Raw genomic sequence first — 19036 nt, 5'->3', positions numbered from 1 at the left:
ATATAGTGTTATTAGAAACGTGTTAGTTCATAGTTATATACTAAGCTGTACATAACTGATTAGGGTACTAATTAATAAAATACGTTCTAGAAAAATAATTATATAAAGACACTTTATTAAGATAATCTTATGAAGTACAATAGACATTTCCCTTTATCGTTCGATAAATTACATCTTATTATTTTGATTATTGGCTACTTTAGAGATAATTTTGATAATTAAGATTAAATAACAATATTTGAAATAAGTATAGCTGTACTCATATTGTACTGGCGTACAATACCCCACATTACCTAAATGTGGACTCGACTTGTCCACATTTAGGTTTTTTAAATATCATTATTCGTTATTATACCTTTTCTTACTGTATTATTGTTGTTTTTTTCATAGCTCTACATTATGATCTCTTGTATGCTGTATGATGGCTATAAGGCAAAGAGCCACACAAAATAAGTACAGTATCATGAATCCGCCAGTATTGTGACCGCTTCATCACGCGAGGCATATATTGTTTAATAGATAATTACCTTATCTTAAAGAAATTAAATATCCCGTAGTAACACGATAAAAGTTTAAATGGTATTATATTCTTGAATTAGGATAAGATACGTATTGTTAGATTTGTAAATTTATGACTTACATTAAAATTTACACATAATTAATATTTTTTATGCATCTTACATTTTCTTCAAGTATGTAAAATGAAAACACGAGTTATTTTGTTTTCGATTTTTTTTGGAAACGAGCTGGGGGTTCTTGGATGCGGTTGTTTTCGAATAAGTAAAGCATGGAGAATACCGCACCACGCTGTTCCAATGTTAGAGGAAGATACAGGTCAACCGTTAAATGTGGTCATATAGCTTTTAAGACCGACAAAGTTTTTAGGTGATTAGTTAGTGATGATAATGGGTTGATGATGAAGTTTCACTAAGTTAGAACTTAGGATTTCATCGGAGTTCTGTCTGTAGCTGCATTACAGGCATTCAGGAGTGATAACGCAACTATGACCAAATTCCAAGTGGCATCCAATTATAATCAGTTTGATTGCAAGCTCCTTTTTTATTCCTATTAGCTAAAATCCCATGTAGGTAATAAATGAAACAAGAATGAATTCTGATACCGATAAAAAGCCGGATACAATTAATCTTAGACGGATAAGATAAATTAAAAAGTACAATTTAAGATGATGATAGTAGAATTCAATATAAAATTACCGCCGATTTGTCATAGTACCTACTATTTAGTACATTTGTTAATAAACAATATTTCTGGTGTTTTGAGTACTAAAGATGAAATTTTTTTAATTTCTGTCTACTAGAAATTGTCAAATTTCCATTCTTGGTAGGAAAAAGATGAAAAAATATCAGAGTATTATTTTTTGTCATACTTATTTTAAATCTATCGTCTTGTAAAATGATTACGATAACATGAATGCTAGAAAAAGTAATATTAATTACTTATTTTAGTTAATTAATGATTAATTTAATGTTTTATTTGCACATAAGATTGTAAATAAAGAACATTATCAAAAAATATTAATTATTGTAAAAAATCCTGATTAGGACCAAATTATCTGTTTTTTACTTTTATGAAATGTATAAACAAGTAAAGATAATGTAGAAGTATTATAATATAATACACATCGATAAGAATAATGGACAATAATTTATACTACGTTATATTTTAAACATATAAATAGAAAGACATGATATAACATTATTTGCATGGAATAAATATTACAGTGGAGTTTGCGTTTCTCCTTCTTCGTGATGAAATATCTTGTGATGAGGTAGGATACATAAGGTCCAATGGTACGTGATAACCAAACAATTTACTTAAAATAATTTTGTGATGAATCAACATTGAAGAAACAAAAAAATAATACATATATATATACGGTCGAATTGAGAAACCTCCTCCATTTTTAATGTCGGTTAAAAAATGTTTTCATGTTATTTAATTAAACGCTTCCTATTTGCAATTACGGTAAATTGTTTACATTAGCCGATCTCGTACGATATTGTACCAAACGTGACATAACACTCAAACATAAACAGAAACTTGTGTAATTTTATACAAACAATAACTGCGAAATGTGCAACGCGGACTTTGGGGTCAGCAGAATTTATGTTGCAGTTTATTCACATAAATTCAGATATAGATACATTTACTGCTAACGTATTAGTCAATAAAAGCTTATGTAAATTAAGTTTCGTTGGGATTCGCATTATGTGACCAGTAACTTATGTTAATTATTTAAAATAATTAAAAAAAAGTATGAATGACTATTGCTGGGTAGATAGGTACCCACTGTAGTATTATGTTAATCTAAATGGCTACAACTTAGTATTTTGGTTTAAATAACTGTGATAAGCATAGGTATTTTTATTGTAAGATACTTGAGTGAAATACTTACAGATGGCAAAGTAGTTCTGAGAAACTTAAATCAGTAAAATATTTTATGGCTAATTTGGTAATCTTTGTTTTTGTCTTTTTAATACTAAATAAGGATTCCGTTTTTACTTTGGGTACGGAACCCTAAATACTATTTGATATTTCATTAATATAAGCAATGCTGCCCACATTTCATTTGACAAGTTAGTTTCTAAAATGTCTAAAGTCATAAATTCACTGCAACACAAATAAAAGCATACAAAACATAAATCACGTCCCATTGAAATCCACTTTAGTTTCTAGTTTACCACATAATGGATCGTATATTAACTCTAAAAGTGATATTGATTGCCAAATTTCTAACAATTCTCTCACCAGTTCAAGCTGATACTTACAGCGTGAAGATTGGTACAGAATCACATATTAATCTGGTGGATAGTAGGTTCCTCAGCTTCACTATTGACCCTAAGTATCTTTTTTCGTCCAGCGGAAAGTATAATACGTAAGTTTATTTTTTACTAGTTTTTGCCCGCGGCTTCGCCCGCGTTTAAAAGAAATAAATATAACATACTAACATACATAAAACTGAAAATTCGTACTTCAACTTTGCACTTTTTCATCACTTGATCAAATGCATAGTTTACGATTCAATCCTTACTAATATCGATTAAAATAACCGATGTTTTGGGTCCAAAAGATTGATTCTCCGATTAATCGATCTTAGATCGCCATCCCTAGTTCCCGTGGGATTTACAGGGTAAAAACTATCCTATGTCCTTTCTCGGGTCTCAGACTCTTTGTACGAAATTTTATTAAAATCGGTTCAGTGGTTTAGACGTGAAGAAAAGACAACCAGACAGACAGACAGACAGACAGAGTTACTTTCGGATTTATAATATTAGTAAGGATTTATGAAGAAGAACGAACTATTTAGCATTAAGCCCGCCTTTTATACCACTTTTTAATATGGTCAATACAGAATAAATTAATAAATAAAAACTTATCGAACTCCTGTCGTTATTATTTATTAATATCCGATCTTAGATTCCTAGCTATCATCCTACGTTATAAAGCAGTAGGATGTGTCTTCGTCGAAGATCGCCAGAAATTGTTTCATCAGTCCTGAACAAAAATCCTGAAAATAATGAACTCACTTATATTGACGGTATCAAAAGATTTACTTTCTGACAATGTTTTCTAATGTCGCTTCTTCTTTTTCAGAAAAGAATGCATTTGCATGGCGTCATCTCTCACACCAGCATACATCAGGATAGCTGGTCCATCGACATCACACACGACGTTTCACAACTCTACGATATCCATTGACGCTCTAAAACTGTTAGACGATGGAAACGCCCCTCAGAAAATATCATTGAACGAGTACCAAAGAGAAAATATCCGGGAGAAACTTCAGGAGGAAGATCAAGTTTCGGTAACTCATGAGGAGTGGGAGAAATTTGTTCAATGGGCGAAGAAAACTGGGTTTGATTTGGTGTTTGCTTTGAATAATGATGAAAAAACGCCTTCTGGAATGTGGGACCCGAATACAGCTCTGAATATCCTTACAGTTGCTGAAAAGGCAAATATTGGGGATATTTTTTGGCAGTTGGGATATGGTAAGTAACAGCATTCGTGGGGTATTCTCAAATAAATCCATTACTTTATTTTAGTTATTTTAGATTGATTTTTAAGCAACAAAAATCGTCGTTGTCGTCAATACATGATTATTCCATTTCTACGAACAAGTTTCCTCACGGAGTTTACAATAGTGTAAGCAATTCAAACTGGGTGTGAATTAGTAATTTTCACGCACTTTTTAGAAAATAAAAAAAAAATTCAAAATAACATAACGTTTAAATTCTGGGATCTATGTGATTCAAACTTTACAACTCCTGACTGAGAGGCACAGTTTCAAACCACTATTAAAAACATCATTATAGTCCAAAATCTTAGAAGAAAAAAATACTAACAAGTACATTCGAGCAACAGTAGTTGAATACTTCTCGAATGCACATCATTGACAATATCAATTCTTTACTTTTTTCCCAGAATGCAACAACCAATCAATAGAAGAGTACCTTAACGACCTGGAGACCTTACGAGTGATCACCGAGACCTTCCCATCAGGCAAGGACCACTGGCGCGTGGTGGGTGGTGACGTCACGCCGTGCCTCGCTGCTGACTCCAAGAGTGACTTCAAGGACTACGTCGCGCTGTCTGATGAGATGTTTGACGCAGTGTTTCTTAATGGGTATGTTTTTGAATCAAAATTACTGAAACTGTATTAAAGGTTTGACCAGGGGCGTATTTGGGGAGGGCTGGCGGGACCCCTACAATAGAGAAAATGTTTTTTTAAACAGTTTTTTTTCGCATTTTTACAATTAACCGCACTACTTGCACTTAACTACTTCTTTATGGAAATTATTTTATTTGTTAGAAATATTTTTTTTAAATCCTTTTATGCGGAAAATAATATGCGGGCCCTGCCCTTTCATTGCCCTTTGTTGTCATTTGTGTCCGTCTTCATCATTGATGATACCTTATTTTACTTGGGGACTACTCTAGAATCATTGCCTGAATAAAGCCAGGATAAATCACACTACTCATAAGGTTTAAATAAGTATCGCCCTAATACTTAGACTCGTCAAAACCAGAATCAAGATCTCCTTAATTCCAGCAACTCTTCATCCCAAGAACTACAACGAATGTCAGAGAAGGATCGTTTGAAGCTCCTCAAAGTCCTCAGCCGGAGTAAGACCCCGCTGTGGCTGACAGAGACCAACAACCGTGTCCACGAGCTGGAGAGGGCGGCGGATTGGATGACCAGCCTCGGGTACTCCGCGCAGAACGGCTTCTCTGTGCACTTCCGAGAGTTGGTCGAGGTGGAACTGTATGAGCCTACGTTGGTGTGTGTTAAAATATATATATTTAGTTTATTATTAGACATTATTTATTATATTCACTTGTCTTGTAAGTCAATACGTGAAAGCGTAATGTAGCTACTGATAGAACTGAATATATGTATATTCGTTGGGTTTGGATGAATAGGCATGATTGATTATATTATATTAACATCATCCTAAATCCAATATGGCGGAACAATCTTTATTTTTTTATCATATATATAATTCTCAAAATATTATACCGGGAATACAACCTGAAGGTCTGGCTCTGGTAGATAGTTAAAGTTTAAATTTATAAAATACTGTTCAAAAATAATGTTCTCATGAGATACTTAATTAACATAATAATGATATCATGAAAATAAGATAGCATGACGAATGCTTTTATTGACATCCAATGCATCTGATATACTAAATTAAATACTTACTAAAATGATTTTAGAGTTTCTACATGGCGCTCCTATTCAAGAACTTAGTAGGCGAGAAGGTCCTGAACGTCGACATCGAGGCGTCCGAAGCTACAATGTTTGCGCATTGTACATCGTTGCGTCACAAAGCAGTACCTGGTGCAGTTACGCTGTACGGAGCTAACATGGATGTCGAACCTGCTAGATTCTCGATCAAACTGTCGAAGAAGGAAGAGGGTGGTGATATCATGCAGTTTATACTGGGACACGACCATAACGGGTACATTTATAAATATCATATTGTGATGATAGCCCGTGCTACATTATTACTCAAATATTGCGATGTCAAAAGGAGGGGTATGATTTTAGCTACGATATTCTATTCTCGCATTTTTTATATTAGGTACTATAATTTTACAAGTGTTATGATAAAAATCGTTTTGATTTTCCACTTTTTATTTTACTTTAATGATTTGGGTATTTTCATTACATAATAAATAATTATTTTTTATTATCTTCTACCAGTGTAAAGTTTTCAAAGAACCTCTTGAAAAAGTACTTATATTGATCTTATTTACAGAAACATAGTCGTCAATGGTCGAGCAATGTACTACGAAGGAGACATAAAACCAGTAGTAAAGAGAGTTCGTCCATACAAGACGCTATTAATTAATTTGCCTCCAAAATCCTTCGGTTTCTGGGTCCTTGCTAACACCCAAGTAGATGCCTGTTATGATATTGATGAAGAACAAGAAACACAATACGTTGAAGCAGTACCCATTGAAAATGAAAATGATTATTATTCTAGCATTAGGAAGTCAAAAAGATCAGTAGATTTTCAAAAGAAATCTCCTAAGGATTTATTTGAATTACTGAATAGAACTGACCTAATCCACGAAAAGAAACTGGAGAATAAGGTAATAGAGAACAGCAAAAACGATTTAAATGACGTCATAAATAATCAAAGTCCAAAGCCGCTGAAGCAAAGTAATACTGACGATATTACTAATATTAATTCTACTAAAGGTAAGAGGCAAACTTCAAGATTAAGTGAGAGACGGAAGAATTTACGGAGATTTAATAAAGAGAAAAATGAGGATCTTAGCTCTATACTTGGGTCTAATTTAATTGCCAAATTGAGAAATAGAAAGGTGGGTCGGAAACCACAAATTGAAAGAATTAGAGTAAGTAAAAGAAATTCTAGGGGTCCTAAACGTAATTTAAAGGAAAAAATTAAGAAGGTTAATATTTTAGACGGTCCAAAAAGAAAAGTAAGTCGCAAGAGGGTTAGCGACAAATTAATATCGGATGATCAACTAAATAACCCAGATTGTGATTCTCTAAGGAAACGTAAACGAAGAAGTATAAAAGAAGATAGCAGAACAGAAGAAGATGATCATACTGTAGGTAATCATGTCGGTAAAAAGTTTAGGAACTTAAGAAACATAATAAAAAATAATATTGAAGAAGAAACAGAAGACACAATTGAAACCGAAATTAATGAAGATGGAACTATCCTACCAGTTGGAAATATTTTGCGTAAGCTTCAGAAGATCAGCTCTCCCGTAGAAATATATAAGAAACACAAGGATAATGATCTTGAAGACAATAATGAAGATTACTCTGATGAGGATGAATTTGTTTTGAAAACAAAATTGTTGGATAATAGTGCCGTTATCAATATTAGTGATAAGACGAATCATGGCTTTTTCAGATCTACAATTGATGAAGCATTGTCTATGTTAGCTGATTTGAACAAAAATTTAAATAAAGTTTGGTCTGCTTTAACATTTCTTGAATAAATGGAACTCATTAGAATACCATCGACTATTAAAAATGTGAAATTTACAAAGACTGAATCTTTTTGATCTTAAAGCAAATTTTTATTATTTCTTAACAGGCAGAATAAATAATGTTGTAAGTGTTGAAATAAGTCTAGTTAATTAACTGTAAATATGTAATATAGTATAGAAAATAAAGGCGAAATATTTTATCAGTGTTTTATTTAATCTGTAATGGCGTATAGAATTTTCACGTGCAAATAAACTTAGGATCAATGAATTTGAATAGTCAAGTTTAAAGATAAATCTGAGTTATTATTGCTTTGACCACAATTATTTTTGATTCCGTATATTCGTATAACATTATATAGGCACTCATAGTCTTAATACTCAATGCAAAGTAGTAGTAAGTAAATGAAGTTAAAAGTAGGGTGTTGAAAAGAGAAATAAAACAACAGCATGGTGGTACAATGTAGTTTATTTATAATTTAACAACATGGTAGATACGCCACTTTCAAACTCACAGTAAAGTTCATATGAAAATGGCCACCTCTAAACATTTTACATAACTAATTGGGACCTCTTAAATAAATGTAACAATGCTTTGCAATAGTAAGACACGAACAAATAGATAGCGAATAAGCCTACTATATAATGAGACCTACTAAGTGATAGATTAGACAGAGAACTTCAACTAAATCGTAGACAAAAACGGTATCTTACAGGTTCCTTCAATCAAGGTACCAACTAAAGCAATAGTAAATAAAGTTAACAAAGTTAACAAGATTTTTAAGAAAGCTCAATCCGATTTTATTACCTAAAAACATTTTCAACAATAACCTCTTTATCGTTTCCCTCATAACTCTAAGTTATATGCTGAATAAACTACAAACGATTGTCTCATAACAATACAACAGAACCGCGTCTACCAGACGACGGTCACGAAGTTCCTTAACGTTTATTTTTCAAAATTTGTTACACGTTTAAATATTTAGTTCGATCTCGGTTTTGCAACATTAACACTAGATGTCACTAATATTAAAAGATAACGCGCTAAGTGGTTCTATTAGCCAAATAACTATACTAGTAGAACAAACAACTGGCAGATTCGAGGTATAAGCTCGAATGTTGAAAAAATCACCAATATTAGTGCAATAAGTTAAAACATTAAGCTTATATCCTCGAAAATACATCAACATTTTCAAACTTCAACTATTTAGTAGACCGTAAATAAAGACTTCCTCGCACAATATAGACAAGATTTTGTTTTTAAAATATATCCAAAGCGCAACAATTGGTCTGTGGCACTTAAATCAGTTCTTTATTCAAAATAATCTCTATACTATTCGGAAAAGTCTACTTACAAAATATGTTCCGTCTAACATGATGTACTGGTTTCAGTGTATAGAAGCTCTTGTGTCAGTGTGGTAGTGTCGTTGTCTCTAAGTCATCTATTCACTATTTAATATTGCAGAATATCTGATTTTTGACGGCCTTTTCTACAGCCATTATTAATAATAACTTGTAGAAAAGATTAGACATCGATAAAATTATCATCGAGCAAAATCATTTAGGTGTTGTTTAGACATTGTGTTATTAAATGTCATTATGCATTTTGTTTATGATTTATGTTTAGTTTATTTAGTAGCTGTTATTATGTTTATATTTTATCGTATGTATATTTCATCGATGACAGTCCGTAAAAATCAGACATGTTTGAAAATGATACATTTATTACAAACCAGTACCCATCTAATCACAATTTCCTTTAAACAATTTTTAGGTTCACCTAAAGTCTTGAACAATTTATGTACTTTGATGTTAATTCCATTACTTTACTCTACTAGATTGTAATGATTGTATCATCAGAGTGAAATCTATTTAATAACTAGTGCAACTATGAACTGCCTAATTTGTCAAAAGTTTAACGTGTCGTGTGTCAATGTACGACTACGTATAATTCCCGTGAAGTTAGAAATTGATTGCATCACGTGAGAAGACATAGCTATAACAGGTGTTATTTCACTAAAACTACTTTTGTAACAATGTTAAGAATGTTTACATCAAGAATGAGAGTATTAATTAAGGAAAGTTCGTAAAAGTGTTGTATTTACATAGCCCAGTTGGTATCTTCTTTCACATAAATGCTATCAGGCACCTAACTTACGAGTATAACGGAGATAGGAATCCGCAAGAGAATAGAAAGATTACGGATGAAGAGAAATTAATCTTTATCAAGTGCCATCGCAGGCCAAAAAGTCATACCCCCTACTCAAAATGATCTAACTGAACATACACATATATAAATAGACAACAATAATAGAGTATATAATATTTACCCTGAGTACAAAAGTCATAAGATCAATCCAACTGATTTTGTCGAGGAGAAAATTCTGGAAATTGGTCATAATCTTAAAATTATTTCTAAGGGCGTGTCAAATAATGATCATCGTTTTGATTTTACAAATAATTTACAATTATTACTAAACTACACGTCTACCTTGTATAAACCTCATTATAAATTCACTATATTAATAATCGAAATGAAATCGGTTTTTCCAAATGTTCGCTTACTGCCAATAGGTGCTAATTTTGAAAGACAGACGGGTCCGAGACAATGTATGTTGCAGTTTTATTTGTGGAGTGATGCTGTTACATTTATATATAAACAATTGTATTTCGATGTTTCAATGGAAGCATCGAAATAGAATTTAGGAATACCTATATAAATAACTAAACATAATATAAACAAACAACCATTTGATATCACCCAAATTCCTTCACAAGTAGCAGAGCTAAGCAACGTTTTAACTATTACCTAATCTTACTCTATACACCGAACATTGAAAGCTTAAGTACAAACAAGACAGCTTTACTCAAGCGTCTAATAAAGTGTTATTAATATAAAAACGTAAATTACTAGACTTATACCGAGAGAACGACACCGGAATCACTTTCCAAGAGCTCTTACACTTTCATGCAAACAAAATCTTTACTTTTATTTCCATCAAGATCCTGAAATTAGTCGTTCATTTTAAATTAGTGACAGTTAGCGAGAACATTTAAACGTTTAGCTATATCTAAACCTCGCTACGTACCAAAATAATCTCTAAAACACTCTACGTAAATGAGAGCCAACAACGAAGAGTATAGTTTAGATCTACGATAGAGAAACAGGAGAGAACAGGAAGTGGTAGCGTAGGGAAACCTTAGATATATTGAAATGGACAGACAACTGACAGAGGTGAATTGGTCAAGTAAATAATACAAAACAGGTCCGAAAGAATCTTAATCCTATTATTGTTTATTCCGAATAACTACGAACAATCGTTTATCTAGAATTGCCATGCACATACATAGAACTATTTTCGTAATACATGATAAACCTAGACTAAACACACGTACACTGTGAAGATTTAATGTTATACCTTAATAATATAAAGATTGTGAAGGTTTTAATGAAGGAGGACGGGTCTTAGGTAAAGAAGAACCCATTAGCGACAATCTTTCGATAGATTTGAGTACAGGCGCAATGGTAGCTACGAGTAGGCGTGTCGAACGTAAGTTCCTACAGAAACAAGCTATGAAAATATATATCAATGTGCATTAGAGTGCGAGAAAATATTTTGAATCTTATATAAGAAAATAGAGTAGCATTTTCAATAGACAATCAGAAATTATTGTTGTATTTGTCGTATTTACAAGTGGGTGTATATTGAATAGCTTTATAAGATCTGATTCCATGGAGGACAACGTGAGGATAGGTATAATTGACTGAAATAGTTAACAAACGGAACATGCGAAGTATTTAACGAGGTGAACATTGGTGTCGAAATTAGTACGTATGCAAGCATTACTCCTATATAACTAATACGCGAACTTATTTAGAACCTAATGATGGAAATACATGATGTGCTCAAAGGGAATCCAATACAGGATTCGAAATCTACGAAAAAGATGATCGCTTATCCGAGTGAAGAAGTGTCCGAAGCCGAGATGAGAGAGTGAGAAGAGTCAAGATAGATCGAAGTTAGTAGAGAAGCTAACGTGAGAAGATCGAAGGGCACGAGCGGTCGGCCCGCGTCGGCACACAGCATTAGTTTATTTTTATTTATATATCACAGCTTTTGACGATAACAAATCTTTTGCATTTGCAGCTTAAACGCGGAGTCAAACGTTCGAACAATTACCTTTAACAACATCACTAGATAATCCTCCACACCCGCGATGACTAATTGTATCAACGCATACACGCGTCCAGTGGTGTGCAGTGCGCTCGTGTATTTTGTTAGATGATCCAATTACTACATCGAGGGATCAGCCAACTTCACCTTAAGCCGTTAATCGCTCGAAAAATTTGCTCACACAACGTTAACTTTATACCTAAGCGTAAAACATCGATAAAATTTTAAAGATTGCGTTAACTACACTAATTTTGTCAACGGTAACACAACGAGAGGTTCGGTGTTATCTACTACTTTACAATTAGTCTAAACGAACATCGATCTTACATTAAGACATGCAAAAACGAAACTATCAACGATCACGCCGCCGAGCGCGAAGCTACCCGCGCCCGCCGGAAAACAGTTAACAATATTGTACCTATTTTATGTTCGATGTGGGTATTAAGGCTAAGTCGATTACAGGTATGTACACCTAAACAAAATACACTGACACAATATCGATTACACTGCATAAGCACGCATGCAAAAGATTTAGAGGCAAAAGTCGAAGAGTCCGAGTGGAAAGTAGCGAAGAGCGCAAGCGACAGACCGGCGACCGGGGCCGGCGACCGGTACCGGCGATCGGCGCCGGCGAGACCAAGCCGACTGGAATTTGGATGAAAACAAATATCACGACCTAATACATTGTTATTTCAATGTAAGTTTCGTTCCGAAAGATGAGATAGATGAGAAGGGAGTTGCTGAATCAGAGTCGCCTACACGCGTGCTATTCTTAAATTACGATAATCCCTCGTTTTAATAATAATACACCGTTCTAGTTGTATTTAAATTTATTTCTTCTTTACACTTAAATAACAATATATCACAAGCATCAACATATGAGAGTGGTTCGTGCTCATCGGGTCGCCCGGTTGCGTAGACTTTTTGACCTTACGTTCCGATTTCTGTGTGATCAGGGCGCTCTCCACGATTTCTTTTATGAATGTATAAAAATATTATTGCTTATTCAAGCACCAACGCGCCACTAGCCAACTACGTTCCGAAAAAATTTTGAATTCGATTTCCTACAATATTGAGCTCGGATGATGGGGTCGCAACTGTTCGTGGGTTCAGGGTGAGTGATGGTGTATGAACATTGTCGTAACAATGAGCTTAGCTACATCATGTATTCGGGTAATATAATAGGGTTGGCAGCTTGCACCGCCTGATGTCTCCGCTCCCTGCATCTCTCTCACTGCATCACGCATTTGCTTTCGATCTGCGACTTGAGTTCGTTCACTTGTGTTTCGATGGTGTTTTTCAGTTCTGAAAAATACAATTACATTGTTTTAGGATACATTATTCTAAAACATAAGCATTTTACATTCAAGTACTCAGTAGTATTTGCTAGAACCCAGTGACTAGTATACATTTTTTTTTGTAAACTTAAAATTAGTATCAATTACAGAAATAATTATTTACATATATGTATTTCTAGGTATCTATTCCGCTTTCCTTTACACGGCAAATTTGCTGACATCATAGTGTGCCACGCTAGTCTACTAAAAATAGATGAGTTGTGCATAGTATTACCCCTTGTATACATCTTTAATAGTCTGCAAAATTAAATAACATCATTGACTACTACTGACAAAATTGTATCCGTCATTTCCTGCTTTAGAAAGTTCAAAACGTAAACTTCAATTTTTATCGTTATAATTATAACAGTGGTTAAAAATTGTCGGACATGAAGTTTGAAAATATTCAGTCCAAGATCTACGAACTATCTCTTATCTTCTTATCTATTCTTATCTATCCTCTCTATTTTATTCTTCTTATATATTATGTTATCTTTCTCTTGCAAGTTATCTTCTCGCATTTCTACTTTCATCATATGAAAAAGAACTTACTAGTGAACTCGTCCTGGTCTTCCAGTTCAGCTTCAGCAGCCAGCTCCTCGGGAGTCTTCTTCTTCCTCATGAGAGGATTGTCGGGCTCCTGCTGCTGCTGCTCCTGGAGTTCCTCCTTCTTGGGGATTTTGTACTGGAAGCAGTAAAAGAGAGGAATTGAGTAAAAATAAAATTAAAGTATTATGTTTGATGAAGATTTAAAAAAATACAGTCCGTAATAAAGTTCCTTATTTTTAGTTATATATAAGATATATTTTATTTATTTGTACATAAGTATTTATCTCTATATATTTACTGTTTAAAAAACAACAATAAAAAGGCCTTGAAATAAAAAAAGATTTCCTGTGTAACATAAACGCCTCAAATAATTCTAATGTTCTTCAAATATCTGTTTTATTATTCGTAAAGTATAGCTAAATAGTCAAGTATAGGAAAGTATATATAAATAAGTATTATTAATAGATAGGTACGTCAAATGAGAACATTTAACTTGTAAAACATAGGTGGTAACAAATTTAACTTAATCAGTGTTACAACATAGCAATTAACATAACTTCTTGAGGCACGAAACGGAAATTCCAACACGAAGCAAACCGTTACTTGCCGCCGTAATTACAATAAAAATAAAGTGTTCTTAGCAATTTTCCACGACACGGAAATGGAATTTACAGAATGGAAACTGGTTTTCCCTAACGTGCTTTTGCTTTTACCCGCATTCCCGGGTAAGGATATTAATTTTATGTAAAAGTCCTAGATTTGTAATGAGCAAGCAGCCTGGACATCAGTGGCCGACCTTACGAATAGAATTCTACATAGAGGGTGAACAACCCTTATCACTAAGGGGTATGAAAAATAGATAGTAGTCGATTTTCGGACCTACTGAATATTCATATAAAATTTTGTGAAAATCGGTAAAGCCGTTTCGGAGGAGTACGGTAACTAACATTGTGACACGAGAATTTTATATATAAGATAAAGCAATGATAGCCTTGTGGTCCCTGTGATTTTTCAAATTTAAGTGCATATTAGAAATTATTTATCACCTGCTTAAAGGGTGAACATAGCAAGGAAATCTACGCCTGAGAATTCAAAGTTTTCAAAATTGTGTTTAGTCTACCAATGGTCAACTATGACCTAAATTTCTTTCACGTTATTTCAGCGACGATAAACATGTACGGCAGTGACTACTTATGCTTATTTGCTACTCCATATTCATAAAAAATATTCATCTTGGGACTGGGAATAAAAATACATTTCCATGGCAGACCGCCAAAACTCTTTAGGCTGTTTATTTCGTATTATTGCTGGCCAACTCCACTCCACTAGGGTCTCGGACGTCCTCGTTACAAGAACCCGGTTATAATTTCCCAACGGGCCCGCGCCAGTGTTGCCACGCTCAAGTGGATTGGAGCTGCCATTGTAAACGTATTTACAGAATCCCAACGAGAATAATAAGTGAAACAATAAGAAAAGAGGAAATAAAGTAGCCTATTAATTTACTGTTCGATTGATACCAATTGAGAGAGGAAATATTGTATTAACAATAATGTACTTAATATTTTGTTATTTTTTTCGTGTACTTGCGTGCCTAAATTAATCATTCCTTATGACGGCAACTATTTGTAATGGGGTCAGGAAATGGTTGCATTTTATAGGGCACGACATGATAAATGAACAGATAACATGTTCTCGTCGATGATGTCGTGAAAATGTCTATGAAAATTTCTAAGTGAAAATTAAATATCCACAAGGGTAAATAAGAATGGAGGAATAGTAGTGACTTTATAGAAATAATCATCTTTGTAATTGTATTATAATAGGATTGATATTATTTCTACTTTTGAACAGGATTATTTTCCCACATTTTGGGAAAAACTCCATCATGCTGCTAAAACGCAGTGATTCAATCATAAGAGATTCAGATGACGACAGAGACCGTCAGCTTAACATGCTTTACGAAGCATGGAGGTGTGTATGGAAATTACTCGCCAATCTATTGAACTGCCAGCCACGCCGCACGATGCTTAAACTCAATGGACTTGTGTCTGTGTAGGCTTCACTGAATATGATCTTGTCGATATTTGTATTGAAGGCACGATTCCTAAATCTACTGCGTCTAATATTGTTATTTGATAACTGTCGTTAAACATAATTGAGGCTTTGAAGGCTGCGATACAATTTTATATGAAAAATCTTGCAAAGGTTATCAAAGTTACAAAATTTACAACAACAAAAAGATTACAGTACAATAACAAAAATAACTAGAAGACTTCGGGTCTAGACCGTCTCATTTGCGCAAACTTAAATAATTCCCACAGATAAAAAACTAAAACAGCGATATTCTCAATTCCCTGGCAATTTATTATCAGAAGCTTATAAGAGGCTTAATTACTCGGTATAGAAAATTACGGGCAAGTGATCCGAGCCGATCTCCGCCTCTAATCCTCATTGCAGGAATTTATTCTAATTTGAAAGGATTTTTCTCCGCTGCCCTCCCCGGGGACCTCATTAGACTTGCTCTCTATTACAGATTAAGAAAAAAGTTAAGTAGCTACTTATGTATTAATTTCATTTTATTAAAATGAATTTGATTTTCGCTTTTTATGCAAAATTTTAATTTGATACTGACAACACTGGCGACTGAATTTGACATGTTTTATTTTTTATTTACTTTTTGTTGTGGCATCGAATACTTTGCGCATATTTAGTTATTAGACAAATTGATCTTAGTGTTTTATAATTATTTCCACGATTAAGGCTTATTTTCTAAGGTCATACTTTATTAAATATTATCATGGTTTTCTAATTTCCAATACTTTTGGATAATATAAAGGATAATATTTTTGGAGAATGTAAAGTTTTTACTTTGCAATTTAACCATGAAAATTTAATATCTACTATTTGCGTAGTAAAAAAATGGACATCCGTATTTCAGTTGAACGCTGGCAGGGTGGATAGTGAAATAAAATTACATCTTTTCTTCACGCTAATACATCATTATTTCCTCCCCAGACTAGGTTCTTAAGGATCTACGTATTTTCTTGCGTCCTTAGGGCCTCATTACGGCCGTGCTTCCTACATAACAAGCGAAGTCTCCGGGTGTATTGTGGAACGTGATCTTCCAGCGTTTGTCCACTTGCTACAATTACTCTCCTTGGATATTCTTTATAAAGAATAAGTAGCATTATTGTGACGTTAATACACAGATAATTAATGAAGTTTTATTAACTGTGACAGCTGCGTAGAATGTTGCTAGTTTTACTCATAGTTATTATGCTTTTAAAGAGAGATTCAATGCATTTTATTTTAATCTTGTATACATATTCATTGTAAATAATGGGTTTTATTATTTACAACGAAAAAATTACTGCACCTGGGCGTTATTTTCCTTCAAATTTGACTAAAGAAATATGTATTTAAATTAAAATTATTTTTTAATAATATTTATTAAATTTGAGCTTCTTATGTTTCGAGCATGCGAATTTTAATGCACAAAAAAACTTTCAAAAATCATAACACACGAATCGTAAGTATTACTACAAATTTAATTTACCATAATAGAATTAATATAAATACTACCGTCATTTTACTATTATTATAACGGAATTAAGGAAACATATGTGCCTGGAATTTCTTACTGAGGTTCTAAAATACACAATTTATATTTATTATTCACTAATGAAATTCAAAACGTGGATTTCGAGGCTCGTAATTTACGATATTGGAGGGGTGGTAATCCCCCGAGATATTCGGATTAATTGTAATGAATACAAGTATGATATATGGTATTTTGAAATGAAACCTCAAATAAAATACTCTAAATTTAAAATTATTAAATTTCTGATTTGCTGAACCGGGGAAACCATATAGAGATTTGTTTTTTTTTTATTTTAGACGTCACACATACATGTAGCTTTCTAAAATAGGCTATTTTAATACAGATAGTCACACTTGGGCAGTTTTTAATATTAATTTCTTATTATATTTTAGACTACATTTTAGCTATACATATTTTAATGCCTGTAATTTTTGTTATAATGTTACAGTAAAACCAAAAATTACGAAGGAACCATGTCGGTTGTATGAAGGCATTATATAATAAGTATTAAGTGAATATTATTAAATACTGATTAACTTGTATGATTATTGTATTTAATTAAAATTACTTTGAACAAAAAAAACCTATCGCGATCTTCTTTATGGTTCTTCTTTCTTCTTCTTCTTCTTCTTGCAGGTGAGAAACGCACAAAGAAGTCAACCTGACTCGATTAGGGAGTCGCGCGGTCATACGGACTCCCTACTAGAGTCAATTTAACATCCATGAGCTGGTCTTCTGTGTTTATTCTTCTTTCTTCTGCTTTCTTTCTTCTTTTATCTTCCTCTTTAATAAATATATAAATAATCTTCTTCTTTATTATATAAATAATATAAAGTGTATAATTTTGTGATATTTAATTGAAATAAAAGAAGTTATTTTCATGCGCATAATATAGTTATCATATTTTATTTGAGGTCTTTTAATTTAAAGGCGGTAGAATTCTTTGTGGTTCGACTCGGGTGGCACCACTGTTTCTTCTTAATAACAGAAGTCTTAAGCGCTGCTGTGTTCTGATTTGAAGGGTGTGGTAAGGGAGACACACATTTACAAGCTTTACGAAGCGTTCCAGCTTAGTCGTCAGAGGCAGCGGCGCATTTGTGAACGACTTCAGGTAGGAATCTAATTTTATCTGGGGTTGATGACAGATGGCCATGGATGGCAATAGCCACTTATCATTAGGAGCACTACATGCTCGTCTGCTACTCCTAATTTAAAACCATTTTGATCATTGGTTTTGAAATGGTATTTGCAAATAATTTTCACGTATATTAACGTATTGAACCGGGTTAAGCCGGAACTCCTCATGGAACGGCCTGTTTTACCACCTTTCAAATTCCATTACTTTAGTGAGTTAAATTATGGGAAATGCTATTATCTTTAAACAAAAAACGTAGGTGGCAGTTACAAACCATTTTCCCCTGCATTTATAATTCGATTTCATTAACTTTCTTTAACGGAATTTCATGGACGATGTCAAAATTGTTCATCTCATCCGGAGGTCATTACGCGCGGCATTCCCGAGATTGCCCGGCTAATGTCGTTACTAACTCATCTCAGTTGATAGCCCGATAGATAGATAGTGTGGTAGATAGCAGCAGTATAATGTAATCTTTTTATATTGTGAAATAGTTTTAAAGTTAAACAGAAGACGGTTCAGGCTGCATTGAAGAAAATGCAAGTTACTTGTGTTAGTTGTGTAGCATTGGTAGATGTAAGTTAGTGCTTCAATATCGTTAAACTATGATGGTTAGTGGCTACTGCCGCGAATAGACATCAGTAATCAACCCCAGATAAGATTAGATTGCTACTGAGGTCGGCTGAAGATGTGCCACTACTCGTGAGGACTAAGCTAGAACGCCTCGGAAAAGTACCTTCCTCAG

At 33.5% G+C, this 19036-nt stretch overlaps 2 protein-coding genes across 4 annotated transcripts in view; one reads left to right on the top strand and one right to left on the bottom strand.

The window, feature by feature from the left end:
* Positions 1-2635: 2635 nt before the first annotated feature.
* On the top strand, positions 2636-7689 carry LOC140745410 (heparanase). The gene is made up of 6 exons (XM_073077255.1): positions 2636-2896; positions 3616-4010; positions 4444-4645; positions 5072-5300; positions 5740-5984; positions 6285-7689. The coding sequence occupies exons 1-6, from the start codon at positions 2709-2711 to the stop codon at positions 7504-7506; spliced, it is 2481 nt and encodes an 826-aa protein (XP_072933356.1). The 5' UTR covers positions 2636-2708; the 3' UTR covers positions 7507-7689.
* Positions 7690-7945: 256 nt separating this feature from the next.
* The window catches only part of cpx (synaptic transmission protein complexin), a 320263-nt gene continuing 309172 nt past the window's right edge, over positions 7946-19036 (bottom strand). For all 3 annotated transcript variants that reach the window (XM_073077217.1, XM_073077225.1, XM_073077231.1), the window contains 2 exons: positions 13559-13691; positions 7946-12974 (listed from right to left, as the gene is read on the bottom strand). In XM_073077217.1, coding sequence (XP_072933318.1) covers positions 12901-12974; positions 13559-13691 — 207 coding nt within the window. In that variant the 3' untranslated portion in view covers positions 7946-12900. The remainder of the gene's footprint in view (positions 12975-13558; positions 13692-19036) is intronic.

The sequence above is a fragment of the Epargyreus clarus genome, unplaced genomic scaffold (genome assembly GCF_041222505.1).
Source record: "Epargyreus clarus isolate Ecla_fem2 unplaced genomic scaffold, WU_Ecla_fem_2.2 ptg000002l, whole genome shotgun sequence".
Taxonomy (NCBI): domain Eukaryota; kingdom Metazoa; phylum Arthropoda; class Insecta; order Lepidoptera; family Hesperiidae; genus Epargyreus; species Epargyreus clarus.
This window is presented reverse-complemented; position numbering and strand designations above follow the sequence as displayed.